The sequence below is a fragment of the Ogataea haglerorum genome (genome assembly GCF_019207285.1).
Source record: "Ogataea haglerorum isolate 81-453-3 chromosome Unknown 81-453-3_NODE_1_length_915391_cov_96.871712, whole genome shotgun sequence".
NCBI classification, from domain to species: Eukaryota; Fungi; Ascomycota; class Pichiomycetes; order Pichiales; family Pichiaceae; genus Ogataea; species Ogataea haglerorum.
In genome coordinates, this window is record NW_025065151.1 from 397600 (window position 1) to 412281 (window position 14682).

Below are 14682 nucleotides of genomic sequence, written 5' to 3' on the forward strand. Positions count from 1 at the left end.
CCTAAATAAAATTGTGTCCTTTAGCAGAATGGAGAAATTGCCCTTTAGAAGGCACACAGCGCCCACAGCGCGCAGCCTCGTGGTCAAGAACTCTCCGGACAACGAAATTGCAAAATCCAACTGTGTCGCCGTGTCTCCACAGGACTTCCAGAACGGCAGCTACGTGATCTGCGACGGCAAATATGTGTTCAGTTGCGTCGCAACCACCAAATGCATGCCCGGCACGATAGGGCTCAGTGGAAATCAAAGGTTCTGGGGGTCTTGGTCCACGGACCAAACAATCGCAGTGGCACCATACGACCTGTTCCAATCTAACGGCAAGAAGGGTGCCTATTTGGGCACACTGAACGTGGAGATCAACTTTTGGAATAGAAACCGCGCAAACAACAAACAGTTTGACCCCGACGAGATGAGCGAAGCTTTTGTGCACCGATTTGACACTCAGATTCTTCAGCCTTCGCAGATCCTTCTTTTTGAGTTTAAAGGCAACTATTTCGAGGTCAAAATCCTTTCCTCGCAGGTCATCGACTTGGGAGAAGTGCAATTGCAAGATGTACCTACGTCCACAGATATAATGAACAAGGGTATCTGTGTGAAGCAAACGAAGGTGAATTTCTTCAAAGGTTCGGACGGACTAGTCAATTTGAAGGCCTCCAGCACGCGCCCCAACTCTGACGCTATCATCCGGCCAGACTTCAAGTTTGAGGACATGGGGATTGGAGGTCTCGACAAGGAATTCACCTCGATCTTCCGAAGAGCCTTTGCTTCGCGTATATTCCCTCCTGGTTTGATCGAGAAGCTCGGAATCCAGCACGTGAAGGGTATGCTACTGTACGGCCCTCCAGGTACAGGTAAAACGTTGATCGCACGTCAAATTGGAAAGATGCTGAACGCTAAAGAGCCCAAGATTGTCAATGGTCCAGAAATATTATCGAAATATGTCGGTTCTTCCGAGGAGAACATTAGAAACCTGTTCAAGGATGCAGAGGCAGAGTACAAACAGAAAGGCGACAGCTCCTCGCTGCACATCATAATTTTCGACGAGCTGGATTCTGTGTTCAAGCAGCGTGGCTCGCGTGGAGACGGTACTGGGGTGGCCGACAATGTGGTGAACCAGCTGCTTGCCAAGATGGACGGAGTGGACCAGCTGAACAACATCCTGGTCATTGGCATGACCAACAGAAGAGACTTGATTGACGAAGCGCTGCTCAGACCAGGTAGATTCGAAGTTCAGGTGGAGATCCATCTGCCGGACGCTGCGGGCAGAAAACAGATCCTGGAGATCAAGACTAAGAAAATGAAAGAGAACGGGTCTTTGGGCAAAGACGTCGACCTCGAGAAGCTTGCCGAGCTGACCAAGAACTTCTCAGGAGCCGAACTTGAAGGTCTGATCAAGTCTGCCACCTCATTCGCCTTGAACCAGCACATTAAAGTGGGCACAGTTGGAGAGATTACTGGCGACCTGGAGAATACCGTTCTAGATATGAGCTGTTTTCTGAGCGCTTTGGATGAGGTCAAGCCTGCATTTGGTGTACACGAAGAGGATCTCCATGACTGTGTCAAGGGAGGCATTCTCAAGTATTCTCCTAAAATCGACCATATCATCCACCGTGTCCAAAGGGCTTTGGAGCAGACGCAGAGCTCTGAAAAATTCAACTTCTCGTCACTATTGCTATATGGTCCTCCTGGATCGGGCAAGACTGCTCTGGCTTCCTACCTTGGGCTCAAGTCGCAATTCCCATTCATTAGAATCATCACTGCTGATGAAATGATCGGCATGTCCGAATCTGCGAAGGTTCAGTTCATCGATAACACTTTTAGAGATGCGTACAAGTCGCCATTGAATGTGCTGATTGTTGATGACATTGAGGCGCTGATTGACTTTGTGCCGATCGGACCTAGATTCTCCTCTGTGATCCTAAGGGCTCTGATGTCAAGACTGAAAAAGTCACCGCCAGAAGGCCACAGACTCATTGTGTTGGCCACTTCTTCCAATCACGAACTGCTCAAGAGCCTCGACGTGCTCAACTGTTTCAATGACGAAATCCTCGTCAACAACCTCACTACTCTCCAGGAACTGTACTCAGTTATGGAATTGGCATCTTTCGGAAGCGACTCCCAGGAAAGAAAAGACATCATCTACAAGTTGAAGGCTGCGTTCGGCAGCGAGAAAATCAACGTGTCCATCAAAAAAGTTCTTTTCAACATCGACACAGCTAAATTTGGCAGCGACCCAGCAGACGAATTCGTCCAGCTAATGGTTGAAAGCCAACATTAAAGGGTTTATAGAAGTAATTTACTGTTGCTTCTGAGCATAAATTGATTGTACAAATAATATGTTTGACAAGTGGTCGTTAAAGATGCCGACATTAAAACGTGAACCATAGTCACCTTGAAATGAAAAAGGTTGACGTGAAGCTAAGCGCCTACGCTCGCTCTCGTTTCTGCTTTTCATGCTTGAGACTCCGTCTCTGCAGCAGCGGAGACACCTTCCTGTTGTGCGGAAGAGGATTCAGCTTCTTCATGCTGTGGTCCTGGTTCATGGTCTTCTGCTTCTCTATCACTGTCTTCGTCTTCATGGTCGCCCAAAGCAGCAAAGATATTCCTGGATGCCTCTCTTGGCTCGTCAGGAGGAGTGCCCGCACCTTTCTGTCCGCTTGAGGCGCCAGAAGAGTTACCAGATCCAGCAGACGGCACCGTGGTGAATTGTTGCTGGCTCAATTTAGAGGAAGACAACTTGCTTTTCTGCTTGTTGAAAGGTCCGAGAGACCTTTCCGATGAATTTCTCACAACACCAACTTTCGATATGTCATTAGAGGAAATCTGGTTGCTGTTGCCCCATTTAGAGTTTGATCTCGAGCTGTTTGATCTCGAAGAGCCAGATCTTGGGTCAGTTTTACGCCTTCTGATGGCATCTCTTTCCTCTTGTATACGCTTAGCCTCGGCCTCTTGGTGAATCTCAGCAATAGTCTTTGGGCCGGCATTTGACTTGGCATCCGCCCATCTATTTGCCCTCAAGTCACAAAGATCCATAAGCTTAAACTTGATTCTAGATGACAGCTGACAGTTATTAATGATGTGGTTAATTTTTTCGAATGCAAAGTCCAGTGGGCCTCTATTGCTGGAATCAAGCTTGGCACCAGTTGTCGTCAAGAGTTGCGTCAAAGTCTCCAAAGTGTCCTCACTTGGAGAGTCGGAGTCAGAAAGCTGGTCAACAAGACACTTGATGATGATCTTTTCCGAGAGCAGGTTCAAATAGTACAACTCGCCAATGAATCTGACAAGTCCTAGTCCCCTTCTCTTAGCGGCTGCCATCTTATAGTATTCATCAGACATCATCTCTGGCTCTAATGGAGTACCGTCCTCGTTAGTTGGCAATTTATCCGACCAACCCTTTTCATATTCTGCTTGACATCTAGACAACAGCAATTTCCGAACCAATCCAGAGGAGTAGACACGCTTTGGAACTTGTTCGGGCCGAGGCTGGGATTTATCCTCGACGTCTTCCGAAATATCAGTACAAAGTGTCAAACAGAGCTTTGCGTAAACAGAAGACCATAAGTGCTCGTCGCAAGCCTTGGCAAAGGTGAGTTCAATGACTTGCTTCAATGTCTTGACGTCATCTTCCCATTGTGCTTGGTTGGCGATCTTAATGATTTCAGCGGAGATAGTATCGAAGTTATCCAAGGTCAACTTGTTCAAGTGCGATTTGACCTTTGCCTCCACATCATCTTCTTCTAATATCACAGTGACACCATCTGGAGCGTAACGAACCTCTTTTTCTTTGTTTCTTTGCGATCTTGGAACCCATCTATTTGCAGACTTTTCCAAGGGCTTAACCTCAGCGACTGGCTTAGCAACTTCCGTCTCCTCGTCTCTGTTCTCCCTATCGTCATCCAACCTTCTGGGCTTCTTAGATCCTTGTCTTTGACTCTTCTCACGAGACCCAAGACCCATCTTCTTTTTAGAACCGCCTCTAGAACCGTTTCTGGATCCAAATTCACCTCTAAGGGTGGCACTTCTTGGCATAGCATTCGAAGAACCTGGTCCGCCTCTTCCAAACTGACTTCCGGATCTAGAGAATCCACGGTCGCGTGACTCTTTCTTGGCACCAACCAAGTCAATGATCGACCGCACTTTGGCATCCCACTCGTCGTCAATAGGGAACTGACAGATCGGCTGGAATTGTAGTAAGAATGGCGGACTGTACTTATTTTTAGAAGCATTTTGTAATCTTGGATCCGGCTTCTCTTGTCCTTCTTTGTAGGGGAAGGCGTAGATGTCTTTAATTGGAGTAGCCTTCGAAATTTGAGCGAAAAAGCGGGTCATATCGAATGTCTTGTCTATACCTGGAGAACCGGCTTCCAAAGTTTCAGTTGTCTCATCCCTGGTATCCTCTTGACTGTCTGCGACAGGAGAAGACTCTGGGCCCTCTGTTTGTTCGGAAGCAGCATTTATCGGTTCTTCCTTCATCGAAAGAGGTTGTCCCTCTTCACTTGACTCGTCCACGGAGGAGGTAACTGCCGTAACAGGCTCAGCCTGAGTTGACTCAGCAAGAGAGTCTTGAGCAGCCTGAAATTCCTCCGCTTTCTCAGCTTGCTTGCATTCTGGTTGAGTTTCCTCAACCTTCTCGATCTCCTTAATCTCCTCCTTTTGTTGCTCAACAGGTGCGGTTGGCACGACAGGCTTAGTAGGTTCTTTTGGCTCTTCTTTAGGGCTTTCAGGTTTCTCCACTGGTTTTGATGCTTCCTTGGATATTCTTTTAGGTAATTCCTTAGGAGTATCATCTATTTCTGGAGTTTCATCAGGCTTTAAGTCCTTTTCGACTTCCTTTGTCGTTTGCGGCTTCTCCTCCTTTTTCTCCGAAGTAGCTTTAGAGTTTTTGAGCCTGAGTTGCTCCAAGAACTTTGCCTTGAATTCCTCGTTTGCTTTCTTCACCTCTGGCTCAGCTGGTTTCGCTGGTGCAGCGTCTGGTTTGCTTGGTGACATCGGCACAGACGCTGTAGAGCTAGTTGACGGCGGGACAGCAGGCAATGAGGCGTTAGCTTTGGACAGAACAGGCGTGGAAGATGACGATGAAGATGACAAAGATGCAGTTTTGGAGTGGCCTTTATTGAATTGAACAGCCTCACCGTTCTTATTTTTGATACTCAGGTTGACGGGTTTTGACACCGGGGTGTGAGTCGCAGAGTTCGGCAGCGTAGGGCTGATGCCAATAGCACCCGGTGGTGGAGGCGCGTAGTAGGCTCCTCCTGGAACTCCTTGAGGAGGTGGCGCATAGTAACTGTAAGCATAACCTGGTGCGGCCGCCTGATATGGCTGCGTCATATATCCTGTCCAACCTTGCTGTTGATAATATGGAGGTTGGGGATGAGACTGGTTGTAATTACTGTAGCTGCCATTGTTTCTCCTGTTCTTATGGTAATTGGAGTTGTAATGGTGAGGCGTGTTCCCTGTAGGTGGGACGCTATTTGGATTCGACATGATCAAATTGTCAATGGGTTGATGAAAAAGTCCCAAAGGAGTATTGATCCTGATAGAAGAAAAAGGTACCGAACGGACTCCACGTGAGCAAACACGTTTCTAAGGAACTACGAGTAGGAAGTTCCTGATATATATACCTAAAATAAGATATATATTGGTACAATTACCTTTTTTACAAGAGAAAGATTTTTTTTGGTCTTGTTCGCTTTCAATAAATTTTCACCGTTACCCGGAAAGTCATTTTCGATCCACGATTTTAGCCTTCCGCAGAACCGTACCGATCGTCGTAAGCTTCGCATCTGGTGTGCAGGGCGTGACGAGCTTACTTTAGATTCAACGAAGCCCAATTTTGCCAATAATCATTTTTGCTGCCATGGCTCCTAGCAATGCCAAAACAATCAAGCAGAATCCGTAAATTATCACCATGTCTTTGTAAGATTCCCTTTCTGCGTGGTTAGCTTTCAGGATCTAGGTCTCTGCACTTACGGAAACAGTAGGCTGTCATTAATTCACGGTTCTCTGGATCTCTGCACATGTCGATTTTCTGATCCAGGCAATACTGCATTGTGCACTGACTACAGCCATGAGCGATTTCCAGCTCGAGGATCTCGTAGTTCACCTCGCAATCGCACTTGCAGTACGACTGGAAGCATGTCGCGAGGCCTATGAACACGAGACCTGAGAGCCACGAACGTAGGAGCATGTATTTTTATCAGCAGACTGCTGGTTGCACCTTTACACCGAAAGATATTCTTCCATTCGCCACCAAAATAAAATCAACGATTGTAAAGACAGATTCTTTTCAATTACTCATTCAATTGCAAAATGGCGACCGCAACGTCACACGAAGCAGGCATAAAGCCGTTTTTTAAACAGAAGATACAGGATTTTGAGATCCAAGTCAACGATAAGACTCAAAATCTTAGAAGACTGGAGGCGCAAAGAAATGCCTTGAACGCCAAAGTTAGGGCACTTAAAGACGAGTTGAAGCTTCTGCAAGAGCCGGGTTCCTATGTGGGAGAGGTTGTGAAGGTTATGGGAAAGAAGAAGGTTCTAGTGAAGGTTCATCCAGAGGGAAAGTACGTGGTGAATGTGGCGAATGACATCGATATCAAGAAAATCACCCCAAGTTTGCGGGTTTGTCTTAGAAGCGATACATATGAATTGCATCAAATTCTGCCTAATAAAGTGGATCCATTGGTCTCACTCATGATGGTTGAAAAAGTGCCGGACTCCACGTATGACATGGTTGGTGGTCTTGACAAGCAGATCAAAGAAATCAAGGAGGTGATTGAACTTCCGGTGAAGCACCCGGAGCTTTTCGAGAGTTTGGGTATTGCTCAGCCTAAGGGTGTGATTTTGTACGGACCTCCGGGAACAGGAAAAACGTTGTTGGCCAGAGCGGTGGCCCACCACACAGACTGTAAATTCATCAGAGTGTCAGGATCGGAGCTGGTTCAGAAATACATTGGTGAGGGATCCAGAATGGTTAGGGAACTGTTTGTGATGGCCAGGGAACACGCTCCTTCCATTATTTTCATGGACGAGATCGACTCCATTGGATCCTCGAGAGTTGAGAGTTCCTCGGGTGGAGGCGACTCTGAAGTGCAAAGAACCATGTTGGAGCTGTTGAACCAGCTGGATGGTTTCGAGTCGTCGAAAGACATCAAGATCATCATGGCTACCAACAGGTTGGACATCCTAGATCCTGCTCTTCTGAGACCGGGAAGAATTGACAGAAAGATCGAATTTCCACCACCAACATTGAACGCTAGAACAGATATCCTGAAGATTCACTCGAGATCGATGAACCTGACAAGAGGAATCGATCTTATGAAAATCGCCGAGAAGATGAACGGCTGCTCTGGTGCTGAAATCAAGGGAGTTTGCACAGAGGCCGGAATGTACGCATTAAGAGAAAGAAGGATACACGTTACACAAGAAGACTTTGAACTAGCCGTTGCAAAAGTCATGAACAAGAATGAGGAAGGTGCCGTTTCTATTACCAAGCTATTCAAGTGAGCTCACTCCTCGTCTATTCTCACCGCATTATTAATCAGCCACCTTCTGACGTCGTCAAGATTGTCTTTTGCTAAGACTGCTTTGCAGATCCATGCTCTATCATACTCGTGTTCATCCAACAGCAGGGACACCATCATCGATTTTTTGGTAGTAGCTAGATCCACGCAGAAATAGAATACCGACGAGTTCATGAGCTGTGTTTTAATGTGGTTTATAATGTCGCCGAAATTTTGGAAGGAGGCCATTCCGCTAGATTTGCACTCCTTATTCTTGCACCACGTGTTTCCGCAGCCGGAGTTGAGTTGCAAAATGTACCGTCGTTCGATACGGCTGCGCAATTTCTGGCCTGTTGGATCATTAATAGGTGAATATAGTGGCCCAAAACAAAATTCACATAACTTCAGCTCGTTTGAAGTGGCTGCCTCTCGAATACAATTGACGTTTGAGCAGACCACGGGCTTAGGCCTCGTCACTCTGTTGAGCTCGTGTAGTTTTATGTGCGACTCCAAGTCTCTGAGTCTGACGTTTCGCTTGCATCTCGGACATTCTGTTGTTTTCGATCCGCATTCGAGCTCGTGCTGCGACATTCCGGAAAGTAGTGCATCTGTGGAAGCCTCCATCCTAGGTACCGTCAAATGACAAAATCTACACTCATGCAACGTATATGGACAGCTCGTAGCCAGATGCACACAGTGGTCCACCAATCTGGTCGAGACTGTCTGTGAGCATCGGGAACACTCCGGCGCCATGTGATAATGGAAATATTTCTGGTGTCTTTTGAAAGATGTGTCGTCGTCTCCATACGCTTCGCAGCAGTGCCAATGATTTTCGGGCACATTTCTGAGAAACACTTTGCCGCAGCCGCGTGGACATTTGACGTTGTTGCGCAAACAGAAATTTTCATGCATCACTTTGGAGGCAGCAGCTACCGTGGCTCCACAGTTGCTGCACACATTGGCCGAAGAGACGGTAGTGGATTTTTCAGATGAGTTTGCCGATAACTGGATCAGTGTGGGTGCGAAGGGTAGCAGATACAGCGTTTTTTCAAAGTAGGGGAACGTATTTTGTAAAAACATCTTATTGTCTCCGTTCAACGTGTGCCATATAAAAGAGCGGTCGCTTACATTGGGCATGTTGGAAACGACAAAGTCTGTATCGGCAGTGATAAGCACACGCTCGTGATCTTCTAGCTCGAGCTTGAGCATCTTATCGGTCTGTACATTTTCGTTGACGCGAATAGCGTTGATCGTCTCTCTATGCAAGAATTGCTTGGCCATCTCGTCGTCCAGAGGAACAACGTCCAAGTTGATATCTGTGTCTATGATGCAAACGGTAGCCGCTGGTTCGAGCCTGTCAATGAGAAGCTCGTACGAGCCAAACTCGTCCTCTAGGAGCAAGGTTTGCCCTCGCGTAAGCGAACAATAATACTTGGTGAGCTTTGCCTCCAAAAACCATTTCCAGTCCGAGATGTTCTTGTAGAACTTTAGAGGCTTGATGCTCAGATCGGTGGCTTTTGGCAGTTCAATCAGCTCTGCTTGCACTGGGCCTCCAGCCTCCCCTTTCAGTGCCTCAAGCAGATCGCCCGAAACAAGTACAGTGTCTTCTGGAGCACTGAATTCGCGAACGCCGGCGTAGCACACATTGGTGGCGGTGGCAAGTCGAAACGTCAGGGGATGCGGCAATGGGTCGTACCGCTTAACAAGAAGCTCCAGCACAGACGCGGGCAAATCGATCTTGTCGGAATGGACGGGGATGACAGTAGACCTTTCCACACGCGGAAAACTAAACATGGCTAGATCTTATGTACACAGCCGTTAGTTATTATTACGGAAAAAATAATCTGACTCGTGCACAGCCATGGCCAATGGGTGCTATTCGTTCTTTTCCCTATACAGTATGATTTCGCTCTGTTTGAAGTACCGACGAGCATCCTCGTCTATCAGGACCAGGCTGAGGAACGTCCTCGTAGAGAATTTTTTGTTGACGTCTCTATACGTCGGCGTCAGGTCGAATCCGCCCAGAAACAGTCTTATTGGAATGGTCTCTCCTCTGACGGGCGCTCCGTCCATAATCTCAAACTTGACAACGGTCTCACTCTCGTTCAGCTGGTTCGGCGGCGCTCCGCACGACTCTCTTCGTATGAGGGATAGCTCCATGTGCTTGATTTTCAGCCGTACCAGCAGAAAGTATATTCTCCCCACAATCACGTCTTTCAGCGAGTATTTGTTCTTGGAGTACTCAAACTCAATATGCAAGCAGTCCTCAATCCCCACGTCCATCTTCACCGAGCTTGTAGGCACCACGCTCTCGGAGTCTTCGCTCTGGGGGTCCTGGTACTGGTACACCCAGAGCTCTTTCTCCCTGATCACATCGGCCGACTTGCGCGAAACGGTCACCTTGAGGTAATACCGCAAGCGCACGTTTATGCCGCGGTAGCTTTCGTACTGTTTCTCGACGTTTCTGAACTCGAACGGAAACGTTTCTGGATGCCTGAGCTCCCCCGGACTAGCAAGCTCGTGCGCCATTGAGAGGAAATTGTCGGTCACCATGCCATCGTTGTTTGTCTCTATCGAGCCTAGAAGCTGGATTTTGATTCCTGTATGTTCCACCCTCTTGTTGTCTCTGGTTCTTATGGTCACCTGGCCCTTAACGGTCTCGCCGTCCTTGTACAATGGCAGCTTCTCCTTGCGCCCCTTGATGCCCTTCTGTTCCACTGTCTCGCGCAAGTCCTCTCCGTCAAGACGAAGCTCTATGTCTAGCGGCGACTTGAATATAAAGGACATGGCAAAAGAGAGGTTGTATTTTTATATAGACAACTTGTTTTTACACTCTGCCAAATTACGGGCAACTTTACTGACCCAGACATTTCAGGATGTCAGCCCAAACGGTCTTTGGTGGTTGCGAGGCATCGATCCCGGACCAGATACCGGCCTTCTTGTAGTACTCGACAATTGGCTCCGTTTGCTCGTGGTAGGTGACCAATCTCTTCTTCAAGGCCTCAACGTTGTCGTCCGATCTCTGGATCAATGGCTCGCCAGTGACGTCGTCCTTCATGGCCTCCTTAGGAGGGTTGAAGATCTTGTGGTAAGATCTTCCCGAGGCCGGGTGGACAAGTCTACCGGTGATTCTGGCAACAAGCAGCTCGTCGTCAATCTTGAGCTCAATGGCTTTTTGCAGCGGGGTCTTGTTCTCAGCCAACATCTGATCCAGCTTCTCAGCCTGAGGAATGGTTCTAGGGAAGCCATCAAGAATGAAGCCGTTCTTGCACTCCTGGTTGTTGGCCAGCTCGTCCTTGATCATGTTAACCATGATCTCGTCGGACACAAGCTTACCTTGGTCCATGATTTTCTTGGCCTCCAGTCCCAATGGAGTCTTCTGGGCGACCTGCGAACGCAGCATATCACCGGTAGCCAGGTGGCAAGCACAGAATTTCTCTTTGAGGTTTGGGGCCTGGGTACCCTTTCCTGCTCCCGGTGGTCCGATGAGCACCATTCTAAGGGCAGCTGGCAACTTGGTGGTCAGACCGGCCTTAGACTCCAAGGCTCTGATTCTGTTCTCGAGCTTCTCGACCGACTCTTTCAGTTCTTCGACAGACATGGTGAGGTTGTTGGGGAAACGTTTTTTTGTCAACACTGAAAACTCGGTGCGAAGCAGGTGTAAGGATTACTCTCGGATTCAACTTTTTTATGATTGGAGAAATACGCTATATGAATTCATTCTAAATCATAGCTCGAGGGAATACTGCTCTAGAATTTGACGTCCCAGCTATCCAGCTTCATGGTGCCATTTTCCTGCAAATTAATGTGCATCTTGAAAGCGTCCTTCAGAACATGTGGCTCGTGCATCGTCTTCTTCTTCTCGCAGTAGAACAGGGCTCTGTCGTAGTAGTCTTGCAACTGCGCTCTGTAGTCTGGGTGGGCACACTTGTTGATGATCTTGCTGACTCTCTCCTTTGGCGAGCATCCTCTGAGGTCGGCAAGACCGAAATCAGTGACAATCACGTCCAAGTCGTGCTCAGTTTGGTCAATGTGTGAAGCAAATGGAACAACACACGAGATACCGGTAGGGTCCGTTTTGGTAGGTCTGGCTGCTGGGGTGTGCATGATCGACAGCTTGGCGTTTCTCAGGAAGTCGGCAGATCCTCCCAGTCCATTCAGCATTCTGGATCCATTGACGTTGGTTGAGTTGGCGTGCGCGTAGATGTCCACCTCGACTGGCGTGTTCATAGCAATGACACCAAGTCTTCTAATCAATTCTGGGGAGTTCGACACAACCTGCGATCTGAGACATAGTTTCTTGGAGAAGAGGTCCCAATTGTCGAAAAATTTCTTGAATCCATCCGTGGACAGTCTGATGGAGGTGGCAGTAGCATAATTCATAGCGCCAGTCTCGAAGAACGGCAAAAATGAGTCCTGCAAAACCTCTGTCCAAACAGTCAGGTTCTTGAACGAGGAATCTGCCAGTCCGCCAATGATTGCATTGGCAACGTTACCGATACCGGACTGTAATGGGTGCAAGTTATCTGGCATTCTACCGGCATTGACCTCGTGCTCGAAGAATTCGATCAGATGGCTAGCAATCCTGCGGGATGTTTCGTCCGAAGGTGCTGGGTCTGGAACTCTATCTGGGGTGGTGGACTCGACAATGGCAACGACTCTGGAGGGATCGACCGGAATGGCTTGCAAACCGTTCCTGTGGTCAACAGAGGTATATGGGTATGGTTTTCTGAAAGGTGGGTGTTCTGGCATGTCAATGTCATGCAATCCCTCAAAGGATGGCGTGGCAGTGTTGACTTCGATGATAATCTTGTCCGAGCAGCTCAGCATCTCGGGAGAGGCACCGACAGCAGGACCTGGGACAATCGCACCGTCCTCGGTAATGGCAGTTGCCTCGATAATGGTGTAATCCAAGAGATCGTTAGACTTGTCCATGGTGTAATAACCGTAAGTGAGGTCCTGAGGGAACATGGACAAGTGTTTATCGAAAAATTGGGTTCTATTGGAGTTGATCGCAGCGGCGATCGGTTTACCGACTTGGTGAGGCGCACGTCTCAATATCATGTCATTTTGAGCCCATTGTGATTCTTCTGGACCTGCCGAGGCACCGACAAACAAGTTGAAGGCCAGTTTGCCTTGCAAGTTGTTCTTTTCAACGTGATCCACAAGGGCTTGAGGAACAACCTTAGGGGCTCCCACTCCGGTGAAACCCGACCATCCAAGATATTGGCCGTGCTGGAAGAGAGGAATACACTCTTCAGCGGTTCTAAGCTTCTTGAGATATGGAGCATAGCGGACTCTTTGCTTGAGAATGGCAGACATGATAAAAAAGAATGGTTACAAGCGGAAGGGAAATTCGGAGAGAAAATATTTATATATCGAAATGGTGTTATTTCCGGTTTTCAGAACTTCTTGGACCCATTTTCTAGTTTTCCGGCACGGGGTGTGCGAACAATAAAACCTGACAAAAAAAATAGCACCGATGAATAGTTGGTGGAGAGACCCGATATGGCCTATATCCGGTCCCCAAACCGATAGGCCTCGGGCGCCTGACTTGCGAGAGCTGGAAAGTGGCTTCCAACCGTCGGTCGAAAGTAGATAGTACCATACTGGCGAGGTCAGTGCCTATGCGACTCGGAACCCGTTACAGGTCATCCCCTCATGCGCGTGATATTATCCTGATGCACCCTGTCAGTTGGCCAATAGAATTGCGCGAGATGACAAAACGGCCGCGAAGTTGGAAACTTTCGCACCTGGGGAAAAGAACCACATGACCCGCTTTTTGGATCGCGGGACGAATGTGGGGGGTGTCGTTTCCGTACTTATTATCTTCATTATTCATTATTTTTCGTATACTCTTTTACGTATCTCTCGTCAGCAAAACAGTCTTCCACGTAGCCAACCTCAAAAGTACATGTGTGCTTGTTTTGTCCGTTGTTGAAGATCATTTGCAGGTATTCCTCCACTTTGCGCAGTTCCAGTTTGTCCTTCTCGCTTACCTCCTGGAAGTGTGGAACAGGTCTAACAAGGTACAAAGCCAAATGCTTCATATTATATTTGAGCTCCTTTCCGATTCCAAACACATTGCGTAGTTCGCTCAATGTAGCCATTCTCCAGCCAACAAGTGTGAGCGACTCAAGGTTGGTCAAAATCGATTTGTTCTCGATCTCACGCGTTTCTTCATTTTGCGTCTGGAATATCTTTTTCAAGTTTAGCCAGTTGAGCCATGGGTAGTAATAGTTGTACTTGTTCTCGTTGTAGTCTTCACTCAAAACCACAATCGAAAGGTGCTTTAGGTTGTTGTAGAAACGTGTCTCAAAAAGAAATAACTCGTTGGCATCGTTGTCAATGAAAGATCTGAACCGTTCGGCAGCCACAAAGGAAGACGAGTATTTGCTGTAGAACAGAGACAGACGTTCGGGCGACGTAAACTCGTTGCTCTCCAACTTAAGAAGCGGATTTGGTGAAGGGTAGACAGGCGAAAAGACGTCACTAAGACTGTAAGGATGGTCCCATTTGCAGTTGATCAGCGTCAGATCGTTCAAAAACACGAGACGGCCATCCCTGCTCCGTTCTTTGAGGTCGCTGAAATCCGACTTGAATTTGGGATAAAAGTATTGGTCCTTGGCAAGAAGAAACCCATTAAGAGTGAGCTGCTTGATGTTATGGAACCGTTGCAGTTGAGTCAGTTCAAAAAGAGACTCATCGTTGGGCGCACCAGAATGACTGATTAGCTTCAGTTTCTCGATCTTGTCGCTCAAATTGGTATCAAAGTTATCCTGGTACTTTAAACACCGGGCTGACGACATAACTTCAATCACCAGCTCCTTGAGGTTGGGAGACTCCTCCAGTATCCCTTTGAGTGATATATTCCATTCCCCGTAGGTAGTAGATTTTCGGTCTTGAAGGTCGCTGAAAATGCGGATTGCGCGAACAAGGTCTTTGGACTTGAAACTCTCACTAAAAGATTTGAAGTCTCGCCATGTCAGTTTCAGCCTTTCGTATACAAGAGGATAAAACTTTGCTCTGTGAGCGCTGTCCAAAGTCGATATGTTGACCAAATCCTCTCGCGACAGCTGCATGCATCGGATGAGCTCAAGCGGCAGATTCAGGAGAAACAACGGATACGTGCTCGACTCCGTCTTCCGCCGTTTAACGTCCCGGGAAATCATGTTTGGTC

The 14682-nt window shown here is 47.7% G+C and overlaps 8 protein-coding genes across 8 annotated transcripts; 2 read left to right on the forward strand and 6 right to left on the reverse strand.

Moving 5' to 3' along the window:
* Positions 1-28: 28 nt before the first annotated feature.
* Positions 29-2278, forward strand: KL911_000238 (uncharacterized protein; the record flags this gene model as incomplete). Its single annotated transcript, XM_043197442.1, has 1 exon — positions 29-2278. One exon carries the CDS (start codon positions 29-31, stop codon positions 2276-2278), a length of 2250 nt encoding a protein of 749 aa, XP_043056931.1.
* A 173-nt stretch (positions 2279-2451) lies between these two features.
* On the reverse strand, positions 2452-5484 carry KL911_000239 (uncharacterized protein; the record flags this gene model as incomplete). Its single annotated transcript, XM_043197453.1, has 1 exon — positions 2452-5484. One exon carries the CDS (start codon positions 5482-5484, stop codon positions 2452-2454), a length of 3033 nt encoding a protein of 1010 aa, XP_043056932.1.
* Positions 5485-6309: 825 nt separating this feature from the next.
* KL911_000240 (uncharacterized protein) lies at positions 6310-7506 on the forward strand (the record flags this gene model as incomplete). Its single annotated transcript, XM_043197465.1, has 1 exon — positions 6310-7506. The coding sequence occupies one exon, from the start codon at positions 6310-6312 to the stop codon at positions 7504-7506; it is 1197 nt and encodes a 398-aa protein (XP_043056933.1).
* Positions 7507-7508: 2 nt separating this feature from the next.
* Positions 7509-9296, reverse strand: KL911_000241 (uncharacterized protein; the record flags this gene model as incomplete). Its single annotated transcript, XM_043197476.1, has 1 exon — positions 7509-9296. One exon carries the CDS (start codon positions 9294-9296, stop codon positions 7509-7511), a length of 1788 nt encoding a protein of 595 aa, XP_043056934.1.
* An 81-nt stretch (positions 9297-9377) lies between these two features.
* Positions 9378-10289, reverse strand: KL911_000242 (uncharacterized protein; the record flags this gene model as incomplete). The annotated part of the gene is made up of 1 exon (XM_043197487.1): positions 9378-10289. The coding sequence occupies one exon, from the start codon at positions 10287-10289 to the stop codon at positions 9378-9380; it is 912 nt and encodes a 303-aa protein (XP_043056935.1).
* Positions 10290-10356: 67 nt separating this feature from the next.
* On the reverse strand, positions 10357-11103 carry KL911_000243 (uncharacterized protein; the record flags this gene model as incomplete). Its single annotated transcript, XM_043197498.1, has 1 exon — positions 10357-11103. The coding sequence occupies one exon, from the start codon at positions 11101-11103 to the stop codon at positions 10357-10359; it is 747 nt and encodes a 248-aa protein (XP_043056936.1).
* Positions 11104-11252: 149 nt separating this feature from the next.
* KL911_000244 (uncharacterized protein) lies at positions 11253-12824 on the reverse strand (the record flags this gene model as incomplete). The annotated part of the gene is made up of 1 exon (XM_043197509.1): positions 11253-12824. One exon carries the CDS (start codon positions 12822-12824, stop codon positions 11253-11255), a length of 1572 nt encoding a protein of 523 aa, XP_043056937.1.
* A 512-nt stretch (positions 12825-13336) lies between these two features.
* KL911_000245 (uncharacterized protein) lies at positions 13337-14674 on the reverse strand (the record flags this gene model as incomplete). The annotated part of the gene is made up of 1 exon (XM_043197520.1): positions 13337-14674. One exon carries the CDS (start codon positions 14672-14674, stop codon positions 13337-13339), a length of 1338 nt encoding a protein of 445 aa, XP_043056938.1.
* Between the last annotated feature and the right edge of the window lie 8 nt (positions 14675-14682).